Source organism: Colobus angolensis, unplaced genomic scaffold (genome assembly GCF_000951035.1).
Source record: "Colobus angolensis palliatus isolate OR3802 unplaced genomic scaffold, Cang.pa_1.0 Scaffold532, whole genome shotgun sequence".
NCBI lineage: Eukaryota > Metazoa > Chordata > Mammalia > Primates > Cercopithecidae > Colobus > Colobus angolensis.
In genome coordinates, this window is record NW_012118844.1 from 1,130,480 (window position 1) to 1,156,064 (window position 25,585).

Here is a 25,585-nt window from a genome sequence, read left to right on the forward strand (position 1 = left end):
AGTATACATATGTAACAAACCTGCACGTTATGCACATGTACCCTAGAACTTAAAGTATAATAAAAAATAAATAAATAAATAAATAAAAATGTAAAATTTCTTTTGAGAGAGTAAATCTGTCCTCCATCTATGATTAAGCCTTGTCAGTGGGGCTAAATAAAGTAAAAGCTATTTCCTGTGCTCTGGTCTTTTAGGATTGGTCCTTGGGCTTGTTGAGTAGACCTTAGTTTATGCTAATAATTGCTTCTCTTATACTAAATAGAGCACTTGTTGCATTAAAACACTTTTTTATCACCCAGGTTTTTTTCTTTTGGCCAACACTGCACCCACCTGATTAAATTAATTTTCATTTTGTGACTGGTTTGGCACATGACATTAGTTTTTTAGTAGAGTTTTATTTTTATTATTCAAAATAGGTGGCTTATAACAGAGGTTCTATTTTTCATAGAAGATAAATATAAGATTAGGTCATGATCCTGTCATTTTGAAGTCAGCAGAGGGTAATTACTTATTGACTGAGGAGTGATACTCCTCTTTCTGTATTCCCAGGGCTGCTTTCTCAGTGGAGAATTATGACCTATGCTCAGTAAAGAACTTGGATCTCAGGGTCCCTTTATTTTCATAACTGCCAAATTGATCATGCTGGGCAAGGGAGGGGTGCAGATGCTGACCACATATAACTGGCTTTAGGTTGTTTTAGATGTTTCTTTTTTAACATGTGAAATGTTTTTGCTTGTGGTATAGTTTCTATACTCATACTCAAGAGCACATTGATTACATCTCAACCATTAATAACTATTGTTTACTGTTTGAAATAAAGGTAAATATTGAATGCAAGCTAATTTCAAGTGCAAAAGTTGGCATTCAGAAAGGATTTCTAGTGAAATCTATCATTGTGTGTGGCTAGGTATAATTGCCTGTGGTGTATTATTTCAAACAAGTGTCTGTGAAATAATCATACAATTCAATTTGAATACCTTTATTTGTAGATTTCAAAACAAATAAAAGCATTTAGGTTGTATTTCATCATTGATGAGAGGAGACTTTATTTTAGTTATACATTTTGGGGCAAGGTTAATTTGGGAGAGAATCGTATCCATCTTAGAAAGTTTGCATGTTCTATTCTTTCTAGATTATTATCAGGACAAAATTTTGCAAACTATATCCTTTTACAAGGCTTGAACCCAGAATATAATTTAATAACAGAATAAACAAAACAGAATTGAAATTCAAGTCACATACCAGGATAGGATGAGAGTAAAAAGCAAGAGTTAATACTACCTTCACAAAGATTCTTAGCATTCCACCTTAAAAATCAAACTGCGCAGAGGAGAAAGCCAGTCCCATCAAGCCTGCTCCTAGGAAGAGAGCTGGGTTTTTTTCTCCTTCTTCCACTCTTAGGACATGCCTGATCATCTTGAGCAGTCCAGCACAAGCTAATCCACAAGGGTCAATCAGGCTAAGTAATTGGAGGAATGTGTTAACTCTGAATTACAACGAGCAGAAGGGAAGGATCTGTCAGCTGACTAATCAGGGATAGTGCTTTTTTTTTTTTTTTCTCCCCAGCGCTGCTGCCGCTGTGCTAATGGAAGCAGCTACGGCAGCTTTGTTTGATAGAGATTTTTGGCTGCCGTTTTTAAATACTACCCAAGAAGCAGCTCATATTTCATCAATGTTGCATTGACAATTGGAAAAGAAGAGTGTAATTGTGTATAGGCGAAATGGCAGAAGCAAATCCCCCGAGAGGCAAGATGAGGTTCAGAAGGAATGCGGTAAGGGCTCTGTCTGCACTCCTGGAAAGCCTATTCCCAAGTTCAAGTGCTGGGATGCTGCAGCATGGTGCTATAGCACAAACTGCTGAGGACAGATGGAGAGAATGGAGACTTATATTTGCATGGATTGCATTGATGTGATTACTGTGATACTGACATAGGGTAATTTTCAGGCAATTGAGGGGGTAGAATATAATTTCAAAATCTAAATGTCATCAAGTTTATGAATGAGCACCTTAGTCATGTTATTCATTTAAGACTGTATGAACAATTTTGAATCATTGGACAGCATAGCTTTAAATCATGACTTAAAACAATATCTAACAAAAGGATTAATCCTTTCTTTCACCATGATCAAGTATACTGCTAAATACAGCCTTTCCTGGGTGTTACCGTGTAAGTGAAAAAATTTAAAATCTGTAATGATTTGAAATCCTTATTGTTTCAAGTCTTTTCCAACCTTAAACTTCATAGGTACAAAATTGTCACCTGCTGACAACTTTTGTCTTTTAAGGAAAAAGACACTAACTCACTTTTCAATATAGACTAGAATTTGGAAATCTCTCCTCTCAGGTACATTTCATGCAGTCTTTTACCTAAATTTTCCCTTCATTCACTTATTCATATAGCAAATTCCCAGCAAATTTCTAATGTGATCTTTAGATGTATTTTGGAGAAATGTTGAAATAACACTAGCTAATTTAATAAAAAAATCAATCATCAAAAAGGCTTTAAATGCTACTCTTTTTCTTTCAGATTAATATAATGTAATTGATATTATGGTTTAAAATATAAACTTGCTCACTAATAATATCGAGATAACACACACACACAAATAAGAAGGTAAAAATTGACCATAGGAAAGAAATGACAGTGTGAATTAAAATTATGATAAGGAAAGTAAGACTTTTATTATTGTTGAATGACAGTGAACATTCATAGGTGTGTAAATAATTTATTTTCTAACAAAGCTCTTAGCACAGACTGCTATTTTAAAAACTATAGTTGGTTTTATTTTGACAAAATTATATCTTTGGCTCCATACATGTTTTTATATTATGAGAATATAGGTTCAGACTTTTAACAGACGATTTATGGTCCACAAGAAATGTTTGTGTATGTACTTTGCAGTATTGTAAGCAACTAATATTAGCACTTTTGTCATCAAAGGTAACTTAAGCTTTCAGAAAGTTTCTAATTATATATATATATATATATATATTTTCTCAGTGCTGAACTTAGTTTCATGCCTATACACATGCATTAATATACACACAATAAATACAGCACGGGGTACTCACTGAATAGACATATGTAGCACTGTGATATATACAACATAAGTTACAAAGGTAAATATGGAATGGCTACTGGGCTGAAAGAACTCTCAGTCTAGTAGAAAGGGTAAGACATGTTCGTAAATGACTATTTTGAAAAGAAATTCTGACTGGTGGAGAAGGCCTTAAACAGGAGATGGCATGGCATATGTTTGGGTGTTAAGTAAGAGCATATGTAGCTGTTACCTTTCCTTGATTCTTTCCTATGTTTTTGTTTCTCATAAATGAATTAAGTGAGGCCTAGGAACAGATATGAGTGAGATTAATTGGATTAATTCTGAAGCCTAGAACTATAACATAAGACACATATGTTTTGCTTATATGGATAGGACTTGACCAGAGTAAAGAATTTGAATCTTAGCTAGTAAAAAAATGGTTTCACCTTGAAGGGTCTCTGGAATTGGACTGATCCTGGAGGCTATGGATAAGTAGCATCTAAAAGGATGGTCCAGTGCCATTTGAAGTCCAAAAAAATGTTTGAACTAGTTACTTGGTAGAAATTTCAGTGACTGTAGCTGAGTGAGAGAGAGGGGAGGAGAAGAGATATACATGTGACAAAAAGGGCAAACCACAAGGAAGGGGTACTGCTTTGGGCTGTCTTCCTGAGGTCACTTGACAAGTTGCTTGGCAACTCATACTGTCTGTACTTTTTAAGGTGGGGATATGGGAGGAAGAGTGTGGAAGTGGCTCATACTGTTGCCAACTATTCTCTATAGCTTGAGGTCATGAGATTTTTTCCCCAACATATTCTGCAGAGGTGGTTCAGACCTTATCAAAGTCAAGTGCCTGTCAACATTTGTCTGATAGCAGATAAGAATACTTTCCTTTCGGTGGACTGTATATGCAAAATGGTTTCCAGCAACTTGTTTCAAATGTTATTTGTTCCATTTTGGAAACATCAAGGTCAAATCATCCCTGAATGGCAAACAGCAAATCTGAGTGTGAATTCAGTCTATGAAGTGTTAAGTGTCTAGAAAGAGTTTGCCCTTAGGATCCAGACAGGCCGTACTACCGCTGCTTACCAACTGTGCTTCAGTTTGCTCCTCTGTAAAAAGGGAATAATATCTAGTTTACTGCAATGTTATGAAGGCTAAATTATATATATATATATATATATATAAATATATATGTATGTAAGAAGTCTGACACATACATAATGGCTTTTAGTCAAGGGTCTCTCTTATTGTTACTGCCTCTCTTTACCCTAATGATTAAAAAAGAAAAGTTATAGGAACATAAATTATTCTTATAGTAAGTAACCAAACTTTTATGTTTTATAAGGTACTTTAAACATTCTAGAAGTAATAACTAGAATAACTGAAAAGTGTGCATAGGGTGATGAATTGCCTCCCTTAGAGAGCACACACGAGAGTATTAAACAAGGTTAATTTCTAGACTTCGGTAGTGAAATGATGTATTTGGTTTATGCCTGCTCTTGTTGTTATTGTTGTTGTTACTGCTGTAAGATCATAGAACTAGGCAATCTGGCAGTACGTGTGAGTAAAGGGGAGTAAATCTGTTCTCTGGGAGGGAAAGATGAGAGGGAGCTTATTTTGTGCTCGTTACCTTGAAGAGCCAGTAAGAGCTGCTGCTGAGGGCTGGGGTGGGACCACGTACAGTGATTGGACACATGGCTCCGAGTCCTGTGTGATAGGCAGCTCATTCACTTTTACTGAGATGTCTTTAAGCAGTCACATGCTGGAGCTCCAGAAAAATGTCTGCAAGAAGCTAAAACCAATGCTGTTTCCTCTCTCGTGCACGCTATTTTTTTAAAAAAGCAAAGACACATTGAAATAAAACAAGACTAACCTTTGCCCAAATCCTTTTGTCTTTTTGACAGGTTCTCAAAAATGATTTATACTTTCAAAATCTCAGGTTTGATTTTGGGGGAAAAGAAATTGTGCTTTTTCATGTTTATATAACCATACAGATTAGAGGTTCTTAAAGCAGCATACCCAAGAATTTAGAAATATAATATTCCCAAGCCAAAATGGGAAAGTTCACTGGTCTTGAGCTATGTTTGCTGTGATATGTGCATCTGATACCCTATGCTGTTTGATTGTTCATTTAAATACTAGCTTTAAAATGGATTATCTTCAGACGTTTAGTTATTACAAATATTGGTATATAGAGAAAAAGTACTCTCTCTATATACCTATATGTGTATCCACATAGATACATACAAACTAATCTTACATTTATATGGCTTGTCAGGTTAAAACTGCTCAAGAGTGTTCTGACCCCTCTAGATTCTCATAGCCAGCAATCACTGATAAGGATGTCTCCATATTATTTATATCGATCGATGTTCAGATCTATGAAGCTTTTTGGTTCAGAGGTTGCAAATTGTCAGTGCACAGATGTGTTTTGTTTAGACTATACAGCATTTTAACGAACTTTCTATTTGTTTTCAATCTTTAAACATCTGGGCTTTGCATGACAATCTGGTTTTCTGTCTTCTCTTGAGAAACCAAAGAGTTGGCAATGCTGGGCCCACCCTGCCACATGACAACATGTAGCTGGAACTGATTTATGAGTGAACTGACTTATGAGTGCCCTCTGCTTTTCATGTTCTCCAGTTCACCACGGTTCCCACCACTTCCTGTTGCTCCTCATCATATAGGAAGAGTGTGAATTGCTATTTTCCACCTAATTTAGGCTGTTCGTTAATTAAGCCTACTTCGCATTTATATTATCTACGTAATACACGGTAGGCATCAAAGTTTGTCACCTTTGCTTCAGGTCTCAGGTTTAGATTCTCAACCAATCCAATCCTTGTATCATCCCTGCTATAACTTCTCCAAATGCCTCCTGTTGACTGAGTCTAGTTCTACAGGCAGGTGAATCGGGGTTTTAATTCTGCTACCGATGTGCTAGAAGGTCTTGAAAAATTGCCTGACCTCACAAAACCTCAACGTATTAGTTCCCTATTGCTGCTGTAACAGATTACTACAAACTTAGTGGCCTAAAACCATGAAAATGTATCATTACGGTTCTGGAGGTCAGAAGTCCAAGATTACCCAATTGGGCTAAAAATCAAGGGTCAGCAGAGCTGTGTTCCTTCTGGAGTCTCTAGAGGAGAATCTGTTTCTTTGACTTTTCTAGCTTGCAGAGATTGTCCACATTCCTTGGTTTATACCCCTGCATCACTTTGACCTCTGCTATCACATCTTCTTCTCTGACTCTCCTGCCTCCCTCTTTTCCTAATGATTACATCGGTCCCACCATGATAATCTAGGATAATCTCCCCATATCAAGATCCTTAATAACATTTATAAAGTCTCTTTTACCATATAAGATAACATATTACTAGGTTCCAGGAATTAGGACGTAGACATCTTTGGGGATAATGGCACTCAGTTTCTACAGTTGTGAAATGAGGACAAAAATAGAACCTACTGCATGTAAATACTTAGCACAATGTCCTAATAGTGCTCTTTATGGGCATAATTCTAGTAGTGTGCATTGAATAAATAACATTTCCACCCCTGTCCAACTATCCAATCTCCTTTCCCTACCTTAAAGCTTTGCGAGGTCCTGAATATATAAATATACATAAATATATGTATTTTTTTGCTAAAGAGAAGCTATGAAAAGTAGTCATAAATGTGAGGTCTGGATTCACTTTAAAAGTATGACAGTTTGGTAGGCACCTATTATGGTCTGGGTTAAGTGAATGGGAGTGGGATTAAAAATTCAGGTACGTCTTATTCACATATGGGCACAAGGGATAAAAACAATACACCTGGTCTGAACTATATGATTTAGTCTTCTAGAAAAATAACTGACAAATCAAATGAATTGTTTGAGTGCCACCTGATTGCTCCAATTGCTTAGTAGTTGTGTCGCTATTGCCTACAAGTTACTTAGTCTCCCAAATGGCTACTAAAATTGGGAGTAACTATTGGGTTAGCAGAATCCATGTGCTCTAGGAAGAAATGCAAAAAAGATTATAAAATTGTGCTATAACAAAAAATATCGTAAATGTAATTATGTAGTCAATAAATGAAGTTTTCATCCTTTGATGGTGCATTTTCTTTAAAAGCCCAAGTTTTTCTGGGCTTTTTGTTAAGCCAAATGAATTACTAAATATTTTGAAGGAATTAAGGAATGAGAATGTATGCTAAGATAATCAGAAGGTTTTACTTAAGAATGAGCTGATTAGAATATAGAATTATCTTTAGAAGCAATTTATATAGCTGTCAATGTTTGGGATAAAACACTTTATTAAATAGAACAATAACAGATTTAATAAACATCCAACATAAAATCCCTGGCTTATGAGCAGCTGAATATCCCTACCCCTGCTTAAAATCACTTCCCCACTCATCTTGCAGACAGTGATTTTCCTTTTCTCTCCTTTCTTTCTACTTTGTTCCCTGCTATGTGATCAGCTGTCTCTGGACCTGGCTGCTGGTACAGCCTTGCTCTCCTAGGAATGGCAGAGTAGAGAGCAAGGCCTTACCTCAGGCAGAGAGTTGCTACATAGCTCTCTCTATTCGCATAGTATCCTCCCATCCCCTCCTCCCCCACACAGAATTTTGGAGATGGGTGAGTATCCCTGGCTTGAAGTCAGCTCCAGGTTCTTGTATCCAGAGAATTCCAGATATAAGAGAGTATAAGATTAAGGGAAGTCAGAGAGAGAAAAATGAAACCAGATCAACTTAGAATCCCTGAAAGAATAAAAGTAATTTTGCTTTAAATGTTGGTAAAAATAGGCTGCTTTCAATTTCATTTAAAAGTGAAAAAAATAAACAGGATCAAGGCAGGTGAGTATAATAATATAATGGGAATTTACCCAGGTGAAGAAAAAGGAAAGGCTTAACTCCCAGAATTAAGGGGGTAAAAATAAAATCTGTGCTTTCCACTTAAAAATAGGCCCAAAGTTCCCACAAGTCCCTGTCACATTCTTCCCGTAAGCAAGCCTTTCTCCATGTCCCTAAAGTTTTCTACCCAAACCTGCTTGTCCTGAGGTGCAAGAATCCAAGGCAAAATTGTAAATCTATCTTATTAATATTTTAGAGTTTAAAAAGTGCATTTTCATATCCTTTGCCTACTTTTTAATGGGGTTGTTTTTCTCTTGTAAATTTAAGTTCCTTAAATACTGCATGCTCTCACTAATAAGTGGGAGCTAAATAAGAACTTATGAACACAAAGAATGAAACAACAGACACTGGGATCTGCTTGAGGGTGGAGGTTGGCAGGAGGGAGAGGGGCAGAAAAGATCACTATTGGGTACTGAGCTTAATACTTACGTGAAGTAATAATATGTACAACAACCCCCCGTGACACGTGTTTATGTAACCTTTGCATGTACCCCCAAACCTAAAATAAAAATTTAAAAAGTGCCTTTATATTCATTATTTCTTTTAATCCCTGTAATAACTGGAAAATCCATTTTTTTTTTTTTTTTTGGCAGCGTCTCACCCTGTTGCCCAGGCTGGAGTGCAGTGGCATAATCTCAGATCACTGCAGCCTCCACCTCCCGAGTTCAAGTGATTCTCGTGCTTCAGCCTCCCCAGTAGCGGGGACCACAGGCGTGTGCCACCATATCTAGCTAATTTTTTGCATTTTTAGTAGAGACAGATTTTCACCATATTGGCCAGGCTGGTCTCGAACTCCTGGCCTCAATTGATCTTCCCACCTCAGCCTCCCAAAGTGCTGAGATTACAGGTGTGAGCCACCGTGCCCAGCTGGAAAATACATATTATACTTAACATAAAATAAAGTATACATTATGTACATAATAGAAGGTAGGATATACATTATCTTTGTACTCTCTGTTTCTCTCTCTGTTTCTGTATACATGTTAATTTTATTCTTGTCAATGTTTCTCCAGCAGCAGGGCTCTTGGCGATCTGCTGCTTTTAAATGGCATCCTCAATGTTTCCTTCACTCAATATTAGTTTGAAAATTCTAGGGCAGGACTTTTTTGGCCCTGCTTACATCAAATGTTCTGCTTATCTTTTTTCTTTCTCTTTTTTAAAGAGATGAGGTCTTGCTCTGTCACCCATGCTGCAGTGCAGTAGCACCATCATGGCTCACTGCAGGCTCAACTTCCTGGACACAAGCGAACCTCCCCCCTCAGCCTCCTGAGTAACTGGAACCGTAGGGGCATGCCACCATGACTGGATAATTTTTAAACTTTTTGTAGAGATGGGGCCTCACTATGTTATCCAGGCTGTTCTGAAACTCCTGGCCTCAAGTGATCCTCCATCCTCGGTCTGCTAAATTGTTGGGATTACAGGCATGAATCGCCATGTCTGGCCCTAATCATACTTCTAATCACCACTAATCATTGTGTGTTGGAAGGGCAGGGCCATGTAGGAAAATAAGAGTTCTCATTTGGAACCAATGTGTAGAATAATAGAAGGGGGAGAGTAGCTTCTCGGATGAAGGGAGAGAGTAACAGTCATGGCCTCCTGGGGGAATTATGAGTTGGACAACCATCCCAATGTATGTATATTGATAGTCATTATTTAATTTATTGATTTAATTTTATGCTCTTTTAATTTACTTATTTGTGCATATCACACTCATTTCTCTTTCATTTACTCTGGTTCTCATTGCCACTTAACATTTTATGTTTTATCGCCATCTCAAATTGAATTAGGAAAATCCCCAGTTTTGAGCATCATTTCCCAAAGAGTCTATGTTTTATACCCTGGTGAAAGTTACTTTTTTCTTTTATTTTAAAATAGACTTTATTTTTTCACAGCAGTTTTAAGTTCACAACAAAATGGAACAGGAAGTACAGAGAGTTCCCATAAACTCCTTGCCCCACAGTATCTTATTCTTAGTTTATAGTTTTGTTTAATTACTAGTATTGCAATATGCCTGAAATATAATTGCAGTTGGAACATTTTTCATATATTTTGCTCTATTATGCTCTAATCTGCTGTCTTGAGGCTGATGACTCCTGATTCTGCACTCCTAGCCTAGACTTCTTTCCCTTCTTACTTGTACAAACAGCTGTCCAAAGGATATCATCTGGATGTCCTGCTGACCCTTCCAACCTAACATGTATATGAATGGAGATCAGAATCTTGTTCCCCTTCTTAAAACCTGTTTCTCTTGTGTTCCCCATCTCAGTGAAGGTTGTACCATTCAACCAATTACTCAAGCCCCAAATCTGGAGTTTGATCCTCCTAGTACCTCGTTTCTCAGCAAGTACATCAAGTGGTTATGTCTTGCTGATTGCACCTCCTAAATTCTACCCTTATTCCTGGTATCATTACTTTAGTTCAGAAAGTCATCATTCCTGGCTTGGATTACTGTACCAGCCTCCTAGCTCATCTGTCTGCTTCTACTCTTGTTCAAATCCAGTTCTTCCCAAAGCCAAAGTGATCCTTCTAAAATGTAAATTTGACCATGTTGTTCTGATGCTCAAAACCTCTTAGAGACTCCCCTTACTACCAGGAAAAAAACCCATCATCCTTTCTGATGCGGTTCTGGCCCATTTTCTCAACACCATCTCCCATTGTCCCCCAGCATCATTTCATCTAGCTCTCTTGACTAGGGCCTTTTCAGGAGATGGAGTAGTTTAGTGATTAAGAGCACAGACTTAGGGGCAAATCAAGGCTTTGCCAGCTGGGGCAAGGTACACTTAAACTCTCTGAGTCTCACTTTCTTTATTTGTAAAAGTGAGTAACCTAACTCCTTCATAGAATTATTATGAAAAGAGTGTATGATAATATTGGCAAAATGCTTTGCACAGAGTAAGCATTTAGTACACGGTAATTTATTATTAAAATTGGGCTATGTTACTCCATTCTCCACTTATTTTGCAGTGTGTCCTCCTTCTTTGTCTTTTGAATTCTTTAGTGTAGCAATTATTTCTGACTGCGTACTGTGTGCCAGTAAGTTCTAGAAGCTGGGGAAACATTGGTGAACTAGAATGACATTCTGATCTAGTTAATTCCTCATTATGCTTCGGGATCTTTTTGACCTTCCTATGTCTTGGAGAGTCTGTACTATCATTTCCCCTTGTATATTATTCTAATTCCTTTGATTACTTATCAACTTATCATGTTAAAGAGTTGCGGATTATTAATGGACTCTGCAGTTGAACTGTTGGGTAGAGATTGTATTTTCTTAATTTGTGAACATTCAATGCCTAACAGAGCTTGATAATCATTCATTTAAATACATGAAGTAGACACATAGAAGATGTTCAGTGAATATTGATTAGATTAAAATAAAAATATAATCCCATAATAAAGTTTTCTTTCATTGTTTAGTGTAAATACACAGACAAAAATCCTTTGGCTTTTAGGGTTATCCTAGGAAACTGCCACCTAATTTTATTTGTTCTTATAAGAAATAAGTGCAATTTGAGTTGAAATAACTAACTCTGAAATAAAGGTTTAGAGTCTATTTCTTCATAACATGGGGTCTACTTCTATAGTGTGAGAAAATTCCTTACCAGAAGTGTTGCCAGGATCTGACCTGAAGCCTGACATCATTTTTCTTTCTATTTGCATGTTTTTAGATTTTATCATATCATTTTGTAAAGTGTTGGCCTTTTACTGGCTTTTATGAATTTAAAGTTTGTTTCTTTCAATTCATATTTTCTGATATGTGCTCAGTTGAGTGTGTGTCGACAATTTTTTTTCTTCAATTTCTTTTGTTTTTTCTTTCTACAGGCTTCCTTCCCTGGGAACTTGCACTTGGTTTTGGTTTTACGTCCTACCAGCTTTCTTCAACGAACGTTCACAGACATTGGATTTCGGTTTAGTCAGGAGGATTTTATGCTTAAATTACCAGTAAGAGTATATTATTGAAATGTTTTGTTCCTCTAATTCTCATGAAGACTTGCACCATGATGTTTATATTTTACATGTGCCCATGTAGCATTTAAAAGAAAAAATTAAAATTTCTCTTTTAAAAGTATACATTTGAAATGCCCAAAAGTCTTTCACTTCTACCATTTAAAAAAGAAATCGATTCATCAATTTATAACAAAGCAATTACTTTTGCAAAAAATATATGTCATATATGTTATGCGTGTGTATATATGTATGTGTGCATGTGTGTATATGTATGTGTGTGTATGTGTATATCAGCAGGAAATTTTATTTTTTAGTAAAATTGAGTGTATGTTTTATGTATTTGAACTCCCGTGAACTTACATCCTGAGCTAGTCCAGAGTACCATGACTTTTTAAAAATATTTTTGTATGTTTTTAAGGTTAGGAATAGGGTGCTCATAAATTTTGATACTTTTGAAAAGGTCCACCCCTCCTGATAAATTATAAGTTACTACATAAAGTCATTTTCTTTGTTGTGAGCATAGCATTCTTTTAGAAGCTAGATCATTAATAGTGCAAACTTGTAGATGGAGGAAAATTAGGCATTTTGGTTTCTGTAGAGATTGATTTTGCTTTACAGAAAATGTTTTGTAAATAAAAATTGTTATTATCTGAAGAAGATAGTGCATACATGTATGGGGGCATGTACAGGAGAGAACTGTTAAAACCATTTATCAGAGGTAACTTCCTGCTAAATGTATGCTAAAGTTCATTTTACAGTTTAATGGAGGGATGGCATGAAGGGCAGTTAACAGTATCTTTCTTGCTTATTTATATAGGTTGTTATGCTGAGCTCAGTTAGTGATTTGCTGACATACATTGATGACAAGCAATTAACCCCTGAGTTAGGCGGCACCTTGCAGTACTGCCACAGTGAATGGATCATCTTCAGAAATGTATGTTGTCTTTGCCCTTACTGTAGAGCCTATAGTTCTTCATGTTAGCCTTTAAATCTAGTTCTAGAATTCTTTCCTATTTGAAAAAAAAAAAAAACAGATTTCTGGGGTCCTCACTTTTCACATACGTATAAATTCAACATCTTGATTTTCTTCCATAGGAAATACCTAGAAATGATGAGCAGTCACTGAGGATGGCAATGGAAGGAGAATCCTAGGGAATAAGGAGATCATACTCTCCCCATTCCCTCCTGTGGCTATGTAGTAACTTGAAGAAACGAAGGGTTTGGATTCAAATCCTGACCCTGCTGATTTTTAGTTATATGACCTTGGGCAATATACGTAACCTCTCTGAGTCTTAGTTTTCCTAACTGTAAAATGGGACTAATAATACCTTACCTCATAGGGATCTTAAAAAGACTAAATGAGATCGCAAAAGTAAAGTTTCCACAGTGCCTAGCATATGGCAAATGGTCAATAAATACAAGTAGTATTATTAATCTCATTGTCCTAGTGATGCTTCTGAGGCATTTTAGATTTGTAGCAAAGAGTGTACTTCTGTTTTGGAAATTTACAAATAGGCAAGCGCCCTGCACCTCCCAAGTATGTCTGTGGTATATAAGTATCTTGACTTCTAATCCCAGAGACAGGGGAACCCTGCTGAAGAAATTAATGATGTCCCATTAAATTAGGATTCCATTTTCCTCATACTTGTTTTTCACTCAACATTTCATTCATTAATTCATTTAACAATGCATTCGTTCAACAATTCATTCATTCACATGAAGATGTATTGCCAAAATTAGCAGTGCCTAGCCTTTAATAACCTGTAATGCTATAAATAAACAAGCAAATATTTTGAGATGCATGGTTAACAGATGGTCATATGGTCTCTACATTTTGCCCCTCTTTCTCAGAGTAACTGAGTTTAGAAACAAAATAAACAACAAAACCTTACTTACCATTTTATGGCAACAAAGGCTTTGGGACCGCCATTCCAAATATTCTATAGTGCTTGAAATGGGTTGTTGTGACTAGTTTTTTCCCCCATTTCCTTCAATTGTCACCTTGTTTGGAATGCTAATGCTTATTCACAAATGATAATAAACAAATATAAAGTGACTTTACTGTTCTCATCTCTCTTCAGAAGTAAAGTTATTATAAGGCAATTTTGCCAATTGGAGAGTTTATAGAATAAGGAAAACACTGTAATTTTCAAGAAAATAAAACAAATTACTCAATACATGGCATCTTTAAGAAATAGTTTTCATCAGTGTCTAAGAAATAAGTCAAGAAATTTGGAAAAAATATATTCAGGAAGACTCTTAAACTCCCTTCAGTTTCTTAGAGTCTTAGATGAAGAGTTACAGTTGATTGCCAAGAGCAATGCCATATTTCTCTAGCAGAGGAGAGTTCATGGTATATGTATTTGCTGTTACACCCCCAATAAAAACAAATACAATGACCGATCTAGTTTTTTATATGCTCACAGATAATTAAAATAATCACCGGCTCTTTGCAGGCTATAGAAAATTTTGCCCTCACAGTGAAAGAAATGGCTCAGATGTTACAGTCCTTTGGAACTGAACTGGCTGAGACAGAACTACCAGATGATATTCCCTCAATAGAAGAAATTCTGGCAATTCGTGCAGAAAGGTATCATCTATTGAAGGTATGTCTGATAGAGTTGACAAACAAAAGATTTCCATGGTCTTTCTTTTTCTAGAGAGGTGTTTATTATCTCCATTTTACACTGGCTGTTGCATAGAGGGAGATAAAAGACGTTTATATAATATATTTAAAAACTATAAAAATATACTTTATAAAAGACTGTCCTGGATATGTTAGAGCTAAGTGTCCCCTCCATAAATGGTGTATTAATTTGAGAAGTTATTTAAAAATATCTTATAAACGCTGCAGAAAAAGAAATACAGTCTTTTGTTTTGTCTTACTATGTGCAGTCATGCACTGCATAAGGTTGTTTTGATCAGTGATGAACTGCATGTGACAGTAGTCCCCTAAGATTATACCATGTTTTTACTGTACCTTTTCTATGTTTAGATACACAAATGCATACCATTGTGTTACAACTGCCTACAGTATGCCTACAACTGTCTACAGTATACAGTACAGTAACATGCTGTACAGGTTTGTAGCTTAGGAGCAATAGGCTATACCCTGTAGCCTAGGTGTCTACTAGGCTATCCGTCTAGGTCTGTGTAAACGCACTCTGTGATGTTCACAAAATGATGAAATCACCTAACAATGCATTTCTCGGAACATATCCCCAACATTAAGTGATGTATGACTGTATTTTTTATTTTTGATGAGGAGTCAGGAAGCCGAGTTTCTTGTCCCATCTCTGCTATGAGCTAGCATTGTGACCAAGGCTAACATTGCTCAATTGATTCTAAGTTCTCTTCTCTGCAGAATACTAGGTCTTGATGTTTCCTGCAGTAGACCAGGGGTTGCAAATTGGTTGTGCTCTCCTACCCAGGTCTTTGTGGGGTGCTGCTTTGTGAAGGATTTTGAAGTGCAATTCAGATAATCAGCAAGTATTTTTTGGATCTACTTTCTTCAGAAAGTTTAAGAATAATCTGAACAAGCACTGGGCATTCATATAACTCGTCTCTTTCATCTGATAATAGACATGCTGTGTGCATTAGAAAAGATTAAAGCTGTATATAGAGATATGTGTTTAAATTAAAAAGATAAACTGAATTTTTTTCCAACTTTTATTTTAGATCCAGAGGGTACATGTGCAGGTTTGTTACATGGATAAATTGTGGGATGCTGAGGTTTGGTGTATGAATGATCCTGTCGCCCAGGTAGTGAGCATAGTACCAGATAGGTAGTTTTTCAACACTCTCCCTCCTCCCACCCTCCTTCCTCTAGTAGTCCCCACTGTCTATTGTTCCCATCTTTATGTCCATGTGTACCTAATGTTTAGCTCCCATTTGTGAGAACATGCAGTATTTGGTTTCCTGTTCCTGCATTAATTTGCTTAGGATAATGGCCTACAGCTGCATCCATGTTGCTGCAAAGGACATGATCTCATTCTTTTTATGACTGTATAGTATTCCATGGTGTATATGTACCATATTTTCTTTATACAGTCCGCCATTGATGGGCACCTAGGTTGATTCCATGTTCCTGTTATTGTGAATAGTGCTGCAATGACATATGAGGGCATGTGTCTTTTGGTAGAACAATTTGTTTTCCTTTGGGTATAAACCCAGTCATGGGAATGCTGGGTTGAATGGTATTCTGTTTTAAGCTCTTTGAGAAATCTCCAGACTGCTTTCCACAGTGATTGAACTAATTTACATCTCCAACAAGTATGTGTCAGTGTTCCCTTTTCTCTGTAGCCTCGCCGTATCTGTTATTTTTTGTCTTTTTAATAATAGCCATTTTGACTGGTGTGAGATGGTATCTCATTGTGGTTTGATTTGCAAGAAACTGACCTTTTGAATCACAGTCTACAAACAAAACTCTGTCCAAGGAAAGAAGCTCTGTTCTTCATGAACTGCATGTTGCTGGGCAATTTGCATACCTCTTCTGAGTTGCAGTTTCTGTATCTTTACAATGAGGTTGATGATGGTGATGATGCATCATACCTCGTAGGATTGTTGTGAAGATGAAATGAGGCAAAGAAAGTGATGTATGTATAACAATGTTCGGTACATAGTTGGTACTTAATAAATATTGGCTTTTAATGTTGATGTTATTACCCATATTGGTGATGGTGTCATGGAATCTGTTCTCAGAATAAATGTGCACCAAAACTTTTGCTTACAATTTCAAGGGACTCTTGCACCACCTGAAAGAAATTTTAAATCACTCTTGGATGTCTGAGAAAGGTCTATATTGTTACACCACCCACTGAGGTTAAGCCCTTCTGAATAGAGGCATATACTTATTGATGAATTAATTAAACCTAAATGTGAAGTGAAATAAGACTTAAGGCAGGGAGTGATTGGTAACAATTAAAGATTAGTAGCAAAGACATTTAACTGTATCTGAGTATGCATTAAGTGTTATTTGCAATTGTATGCTTTCTACTGTGGTGGTTTTTATTGTTCTACTACTGCTTTATTTGAGCTCATTAAAAGTGTTAGCAGAACAGTGGCAGGTGCAGTGGTACATATCTGTTGTCCCAGCTATATGGGAACCTGAGGCAGGAGAATTGCTTGAGTCCAGGAGTTTGGGTCCAGCCTGGGCAACATAGCAAGACCCCATCTCTAAAAAAGTAAATAAAAATAAATAAAATATTAGCAGAATAGGATGGACTGGATTGGAACTTTCTACCACTTAGAGAAGGAGGCTACAAATAGAGCACATGGTACTTCTGCCCATGATGATCTTATAAAAACATTAATTGCAACATCCATCTCTAAGGCAAGGGGTTCTTGGATCTTCATAGCTTTTAGATTTTGTGGCACTGAGATTTTGAAATTTTGTGAATTTTCAGAGAGCTATGAAAGCAAAGGCCGTTCTAGAATTAACTGTTTCTAGTCTTCAGGCCATAGTTGTATGCTTCCTTCCCATCACATCATTCAGGTTAGATTACTAATTAGCTGATACTCCTTTCGTGTCTTTGGACAGAATGATATTACAGCTGTAACCAAAGAAGGAAAAGTTCTGCTAACAAATCTGGAAGTGCCTGACACTGAAGGAGCTGTCAGTTCAAGACTAGAATGTCATCAGCAAATAAGTGGTGACTGGCAAACTATTAATAAGTGAGTACTCTCTTTTTGGTTTAGAGTTACTTATTTTATATTTTTGAAAGGCAATTATGCATTTTTGCTGCAATATGTTAAGTGTTAAAATATTCCTGGATCTCTGTAAATCTGAGAACTTATTTCTAGGTTGTCCTACAGAGATGATTTTGCTTGTAGAAGAGATTCTGTGGACATTGGTTGTCTCTACAGGTAGAACCAAGTGTCATGGGCTATGACTTTGCCTATAATTCTTAATGTCCAGACTGTGCTTATCTACGTATTTACAAAACAGATAGTTGCATTTAGGAATTTAGTTGAGTTTTCTTTGTTAAGGTTGCTGACTCAAGTACATGATATGGAAACAGCTTTTGATGGATTTTGGGAAAAACATCAATTAAAAATGGAGCAGTATCTGCAACTATGGAAGTTTGAGCAGGATTTTCAACAGGTCAGTTAAAACATTTCTTTGTACACCTTTTTTCATTACCCCAGAGGTTTTTACTCCTTAATCATGAGAAATCCTGTCTTGCAAGATGCCCATTTATACCTACAAAGAAAAAAAAAGGAGGCAAATGTAAATGAACCTTGGCTTAGACTGAAGAAAATCTCTACTAAAATTCTGAGACTTCTACTTTTTCAGCTTACTCATTTCCTTTGAGAAAGTATCAAACTGCCAATATATATGACAGGGACAAAGTTACTCTCTACTTTTAGGTTTGTTTTTCAAATTTATCTTCGATCTAAAGGGTGTTCAAGGTTATGAGGTGGCTTTCCAAAGGAATAATACCAGCTTCCTTCTTGGTTTTTAAATCTCATGTACCTATGCTGACCATATTTAATATGACCTAACAAGCTTTTATTTCTGATCCAGGAGTTTATTCCTATGAAAAGCCTGAGAGATGAAATTAAATAAGTTTAATAAATAATTAAAAATATATTCCAATTGGACCCTCCTGGAAAATCCATCATATATGGTCAAGATGAATAGATTTAGTTTCTTTTCCTTTTTCGGTCATGTTCAATCTTCTCACAGTCTCTCTCATAGTATATACTTCACCACAGGATCCAAAGAAAACTCACTGCTTCTCTCTTGCATGTGCCCAACTTGTTTTCTGCCCATGAATGGCTTACTTGCTTTGTATTTCACTTGCTCATCAGAGTTAGGTTTGGGAGGAGCACTGCACTCTGGGCACAGGGCTCAGTTACCACTGGCGTTTTCCCTCCTTTGATTCAAACATCTATTGAAATGTTCTCCATGAAACTTTCCCTAAAGAAAGAATAAGTCAAGTTGCTCTTGGTCCTTCTAGGTATTTGTGTTTCTTCCTCCTCTCCAACTGAATACACAGAAAATAGCACTTTTCCTGAGCATACCCATTATGCTTATACTTACATATTAATTTGCATCCATACCAAATCCTTGTCCTGTGGTTATGTTCTGTCTCCCCAAGTCATTAATTCCTGTCTTTAATCAATATTGTTGTTTGTCTTAGATTATAATCTCACTGACGTGGTGTATCTCATAGTGACATGTCGACAGGTTCTGTATGTCTAGAAACATGACTTAAAAAAAAACACACATAGGAACATAAACTTACAGAAAAATTGCAAATATAAGAAAAATAGAAATACCCATATACCTTATTCCCAGATTAACTTAATGATAGTATTTTACTCCATTTGCTTTATTATTTGTATTCCCTCCCTCATATATATACAGATATTATTTTTTTCTGATCTGACAAATAATATATTTTCTGACCCATTTGAGTGTAAGTTGCACACATGATGGCCCTTTCCCCTTAAATTCTTCCATTTTTTCTAGTAATAGGGATATTCTGTTATATGATCATAGTACAGTTATCAGATTCAGTACATTTAACAATGCAATACTTTTATATTATCTACCATTGGTATTTCAGTTTTATCAGTTGACTCAGTCAAGTCTTTTATAGCATTTATTTTTACTTCAGAATCGGATCCTATATAGGGTCCAGTCTTGCATTGTCTTGTGTCTTTAGTGTCCTTGAACCTAGAATCTTGAATCTTTCCACAGCCTTTCTTTGTCTTTTATGACTCTGACATTTTGAAAAATATAGTCCTTTTTTTTTCGAGACAGTTCTGTCTCCCAGGCTGGAGTACCATGACACAATCATAACTACTGCAGCCTCAAACTCCTAGGCTTAAGCCATCCTCCCCTCTCAGTCTTCCAAGTAGCTGAGACTACAGGTATGCACCACCATGCCTGGCTAACTTTTTAAGTTTTGTGGGGATGGGGTCTCATTGTGTTGCCCAGGCTGTTCTGCAACTCCTAGGCTCAAACAATCCTCCTGCCTCAGCCTCCCAAAGTGCTGAGATTCCAGGCATGAGCTATAAGGACTCATGCCTAGCCATAGTCCCTTTTTAAATACATTTTCCTTCATTTGGAGTTTGTTGGACATCTTCTCATGATTCTATTTAGTATATATGACCAACTAGAATACCATATTAGTGAAGTGTCCTTCTTAAGGAATCATATCTGTAAGTGAATGATGCCTACCTCCCTTTTATTGTTGATGTGGATTCTGATTACCTATTCAGGGTGTTGTTGAATTTCTCCACTGTAAAGCTACTTTTACTCCCCTTCTAACTAGTAGGAAAAGTGTGGGGAGAAAATTTAAGATTATGCAAATATCCTGCTTGTCATCAAAATTTCCCCATAAATTTAGCATCAACTGATGATGCTTGCCTGGACAAATCTTTGCTATGATGGTTGCAAAATAATGATTATTTTCAACCCCCATGTCCAGTCCACATTTATCAGTCCACACTAGGCATTCTAGTAAAGCAAGAGCCTTCCCTTCTCTCCATTTATTTATTTGATTCAAAGATTTTTACTTATTCATTTTTAAAACTTTCAACTTTTATTTTAGATTTAAGGCATACACGTGTACGTTTGTTACATGGGTATACTGTGTAATGCTGAGATTTGAGATGTGAATGATGCCATTACTCAGGTAGTGAGCATAGTATCCAATAGTTAGTTTTTAAGCCCTTGCCTTCCTCCTTTTCCCCCTTTTAGTAGTCTCCAGCATTTATTGTTCCTATCTTTATGTCTATGTGTAACCAATGCTTAACTTCCACTTATAAGTGATAACATGCTGTGTTTGGTTTTCAGTTTCTGTGTTAGTTTGCTTAGGATAATGGCCTCCAACTGCATCATGTTGCTGCAAAAGACATGATTTTTTTTTTATGGCTGCATAGTATTCCATGATGTATTTGTACCATATTTTCTTTATCCAGTCCATCATTGATGGGCACCTGGGTTGATTCCAAGTCTTTGCTATTGTGAATAGTGCTGCAATGAACATACAATTGTATTGTCTTTCTGATGGAATGATTTATTTTCCATTGGGTATATACTCAGTAATGGGATTGCTGGGTCAAATGGTAGTTCTGCCTTAAGTTCTTAAATATTCAGGATGCCTTCCACAGTGACTGAACTAATTTACTTTCCCACCAACAGTGTATCAGTGTTCCCTTCTCTCCACAGCCTCACCAGTGTCTGTTCCTTTTTGTCTCTTTAATAATAGCCATTCTGACTGATGCGAGATGGTATCTCATTTGATTTGCATTTTTCTGATGGTTAGTGATATTGAGCATTTTCTCATGTTTGTTGGCAATTTGTATGTCTCCTTTTGAGAAGTATCTGTTCATGTCCTCTGCTTACTTTTTAATGGAGTTATTAGTTTTTTGCTTGTTGAATTGTTTAAGTTCCTTAGAGATTCTGGATATTAGATTTTTGTCAGATGCATAGTTCGGGAATATTTGCTCCCCTTCTGTAGGTTGTCTGTTTACTCTGTTGATAGCTTCTTTTGTTATGCAGAAGCTCTTTAGTTTGGTTACGTTTCACGTATCAATTTTTGTATTTGTTGAAATTGCTTTTGAGATTTTAGTCATAAATTCTTTCCCAAGGCCAATGTCCAGAATGGTGTTTCCTAACCTTTCTCCCAAGATTCTTGTAGATTGAGGTCTTATATTTAGATCTTTAATCCATCCTTAGTTAATTGTTATATATGGTGAAAGGTAGGGGTCCAGTTTACTCTTCTTTATATGATTAACCAGCTATCTCAGCACCATTTGTTGAATAGGGAGTCCTTTCCCCTTGATTATTTTGGTTGATTTTGTAAAAGATAAGATGGTTGTAGGTGCGTGGCTTTATTTCGGAGTTCTCTATTCTGTTCCATTGGTCTAAGTGTCTGTTTTTGTACCAGGACAATGTTGTTTTGGTATAGTTTGATGTCGGGTAATACGTTATTTCTGGCTTTGTTCTTTTTGCTTAGGATTGCTCTGGCTATTTGAGCTCTTTTGTGGTTCCATATGAATTTTAGAATAGTTCTTCTAATTCTGTGAAAAAGTATGTTGGTAGTTTGATAGGAATAGCATTGAATCGGCAGATTGTTTTGGACAGTATTGCCATTTGAATGAGAGTGATTCTTCAAATCTATGAGCATAGAATGTTTTTTCCATTTGTTTGTGTCATCTATGATTTCTTTCAGCAGTGTTTTGTAGGTCTTCTTATAGAAATTTTTCTCTTCCTTGGGCTACATGTATTACTAGGTATTTTATTCTTTTTGTAGGTCATTGTAAATGAAATTGCATTCTTGTTTGGCTTTCAGCTTGAATATTGTTGGTGTATAGAAATGCTACTGATTTTTGTACATTGATTTTGTATCGTAAAACTTCCCTGAAGTTGTTTATCAATTCTAGGAGCCTTTTGGTAGTCCTTAGTGTTTTCTAGGTATAGAATCATATCATCAGCAAAGAAAGATGATTTGGCTTCTTTTCTGATTCCTAGTTTTTTGATGGTTTATAATTTATTAATGTTCTTGACTATTGTGCTCCCACATTTAAATAAATCGCTTTCTTACTTTCTGGCATAAAAATATATTCCAAGTTCATCTTGTACCTATTCTGCCTCAACCCTGGAATCAGTTATTTCCTTGAGGAGCCCTAGTTTCTTTTTCTGGGAAATGATATTAAAGACCAAGATCTGGGTGGGAGATGTGCTTATTGCTTCTGGAGGGCTTTTGCTTTTAGGGTAATTCACCAGAGAGCTGGGGAATGATGAAAAAAAAACTTAGATGAAAATTCTCAGGTAAGATTTTGTTTTAGATGTTGGCTCTATATATATACTTATACATACCTCACATGTATACATTTATGCAAATACATGTCCTCATACACAAACCTACACATGTACATGGTGATCTTTTGTACATTATGAGTACACGTTGATATCTATGAGGTTAAATTTTAACAGATTATAGCTATTTCTGTGAATAAAATAACAAAATATTTTTTTGTATGTGCAGTTTCTCCATGTCAATATTTTCATTTAAAAGCATTTTGTATAAAACTTGATCATAAGAACAATTTTTATGTTTTTAAAACCTCTTTGTTTCCTATTTTTAGCTTGTGACTGAAGTTGAATTTCTGTTAAACCAACAAGCAGAACTGGCTGATGTAACAGGGACTATAGCTCAAGTAAAACAAAAAATAAAAAAATTGGAAAACTTAGATGAAAATTCTCAGGTAAGATTGTGTTTTAGGTGTTTGCTATATTATACAGTATAATAGTTATTTTTTGGTGGGAGTAGGTAGTATAGACTCTTATTATTAATTTCTTTATTTTTATTTTTCCATAGGTTACTGGAGTATAGGTGGTATTTGGTTATATGAGTAAGTTCTTTAGTGGTGATTTGTGAGATTTTAGTGCACTCATCACCCAAGCAGTATACACTGCACCCTATTTGTAGTCTTTTATCCCTCACCCTCCTCCCATCATAACAACATTCTGTATATTAGGCACAATTATATTGGGCTATATTCTGCTTTGTTCAATGCAGGCCAGAGGTGACACTACAGATATATCGTGTAGTTGTAAAAGGAGGTCGCTGAGACAATGGCGTGAACTGTTTCAAGCCCACCAATAGGAATAAGGGCATAAATTATTTTGGAGAAGCTAGAAAAATGTGTATCAAGAATGATATATGGTGCTTGGAAATGATAGAAACATACAGGAACATGATTCCTTAAATGCCCACTTTAGGATATATGCAGTTTAACTAAATGGAGACTCACATAGACATTTCTACTTATTCTTACTATCTGTGACCTTGAGTAAATTCATTTCTAATCTTCAGTGTCTTCACCTATAAACTGGGGATAAAATGACCTACTTTGCAGAGCAATTGTGAATATTCATTTAAATGTATGTAAAGCACCTGGCACAACACTGGGTTGTATAGTAAGTACTCAAAGGAGGCAGTTTTCATTATTCCTGCTGGTCTTAAAGTTTGGACTAATGGCTTTGATACTTAAAAAACTCTAGCTTTTATGTGACAGCAAGGCCATGCTTTTTATGTGAGAGCAAGGCCATGCTTTTTTAAGATGAATTCTCAGCATACAAACAGATTTATGGGTGAACCATGAGTATGTGAAAACAAATATTGAAGAAGCAACAGTTATGATAACTAGTTCTGGAATTATGCTTGTAGATCTCTGTGATCATGGGACAATTTGCATATCCCTATGGTATAGTAGAAAGAGGAGGCAAACTGGTTTGGAAAGTAACGGGGACTTCATTTTTTTCCATGTAATAATTTTTCATTTCTAATTGTGGTAAAAACACATAACATGAAATTTGCCATCTTAATCATTTTTAAGTGTTCAGTTCAGTAGTGATAAGTAAATTCGCATTGCTGTGGAACAGCTCCAGAACTTTTTCATCTTATAAAATTGAAACTGTATACCCATTAGACAACAGCTCTCCATTTTAAACCTGGTTTTCTCACTAGGTAGAGAGACCAGTCACTTCCTCATCCTGGGTTTCAGTTTTATTTATTTTATTTTGACAAACATTTCTTGAACTCCTACTATGTTCGAGTCTCTCCACTGTGGGGAGTGAGTAGTTGACAGAGTGGAGGCAACGCCACTAAAGGTCATTTTTTTGACATAGAAACCCTGTGACTTCAGGTATGTGAAGTAGTCCAGGTACATGGCAACGCTGATGAGATTTCTAAGGCTGAGATGATATGAAATACATTTGACTGGTGTGTATACCTCATTTAATATAGGTGGTTCTATTCTAAATCCACACATATTAGGAGAAAAAAATCTCATCCGCGTTCTGGGTATGATGTGAAATTTTCAGTTTCTATAACCAGAAATGCATGAGCTTCTAATGACATCTCTGGTACAGCTAATTATTATAACCGTAAGGTTTTTTTTTTTTTTTTTTTTTTTGCAGCGTGAAGGAGTAGACATCAAATTGTATTTGTGGCAATGTATCCTTCTTGCTCAGAGATCATGTATTCATTATTTTGTTTCTTTGTTACAATCAGGAGCTGTTATCGAAGGCCCAGTTTGTGATATTACATGGACACAAGCTTGCAGCAAATCACCATTATGCACTTGATTTAATCTGCCAGAGGTGCAATGAGCTACGTTACCTTTCTGATATTTTGGTTAATGAGATAAAAGCAAAACGGATACAACTCAGCAGGACCTTCAAAATGCATAAACTCCTGCAGCAGGTAGTGTAATGGGAAATGATCCATTTCTGAAAAGGAACACACCTTTTTTTTTCAGGTCCTGCTAGCCTGAAACACCTTGCCCTTCTGCCACATGGAATACCTTTTATCTTCTCAGAGGTTGTATGGTCAGGGACTGGTATAGCTTTGGAATTAAATTTGTAAGAAATCTGAAGGACTGAGTTTGATCATGATTTTTTCATCCATCTACCAATGAACTATTCATGGAAGATCCAATATAGTTCAAATTTTGCCCTTTGTTCTAAATATTGAGATTGTGGAGTAATGGCTTCCTTTGTGTTTTGGGTACATCTCTGAAGTCTCCACTGGTGATGGTTTGTACTTGGAACATTTTTAAAAGCCTGAGGGGCATTTTGCTGAAGCCTGAAGCTCCTTTCACATTTCATAGTACAGAAATAAAATATTAAACAGTGACTGGAAAATATTCCTCCATGGCTTGTGGGTTTGACCCTTTTCACAAT

General features: G+C 36.2%; 1 protein-coding gene across 8 annotated transcripts in view; it reads left to right on the forward strand.

Annotated features, from left to right (window-relative positions):
• MCF2 (MCF.2 cell line derived transforming sequence) overlaps positions 1–25,585 on the forward strand; it is a 132,154-nt gene that overhangs the window by 67,645 nt on the left and 38,924 nt on the right. For 4 of the 8 annotated variants that reach the window (XM_011961032.1, XM_011961033.1, XM_011961031.1 and 1 more), the window contains exons 5-11: positions 11,752–11,871; positions 12,695–12,811; positions 14,334–14,483; positions 17,417–17,550; positions 17,866–17,980; positions 22,984–23,103; positions 24,915–25,106. In XM_011961032.1, the coding sequence (XP_011816422.1) occupies positions 11,752–11,871; positions 12,695–12,811; positions 14,334–14,483; positions 17,417–17,550; positions 17,866–17,980; positions 22,984–23,103; positions 24,915–25,106 (948 nt within the window). Of the gene's footprint in view, positions 1–1,330; positions 1,773–11,751; positions 11,872–12,694; positions 12,812–14,333; positions 14,484–17,416; positions 17,551–17,865; positions 17,981–22,983; positions 23,104–24,914; positions 25,107–25,585 lie in introns of those variants that run through there. The other 4 variants (XM_011961035.1, XM_011961037.1, XM_011961038.1 and 1 more) reach the window with 2 other exon arrangements.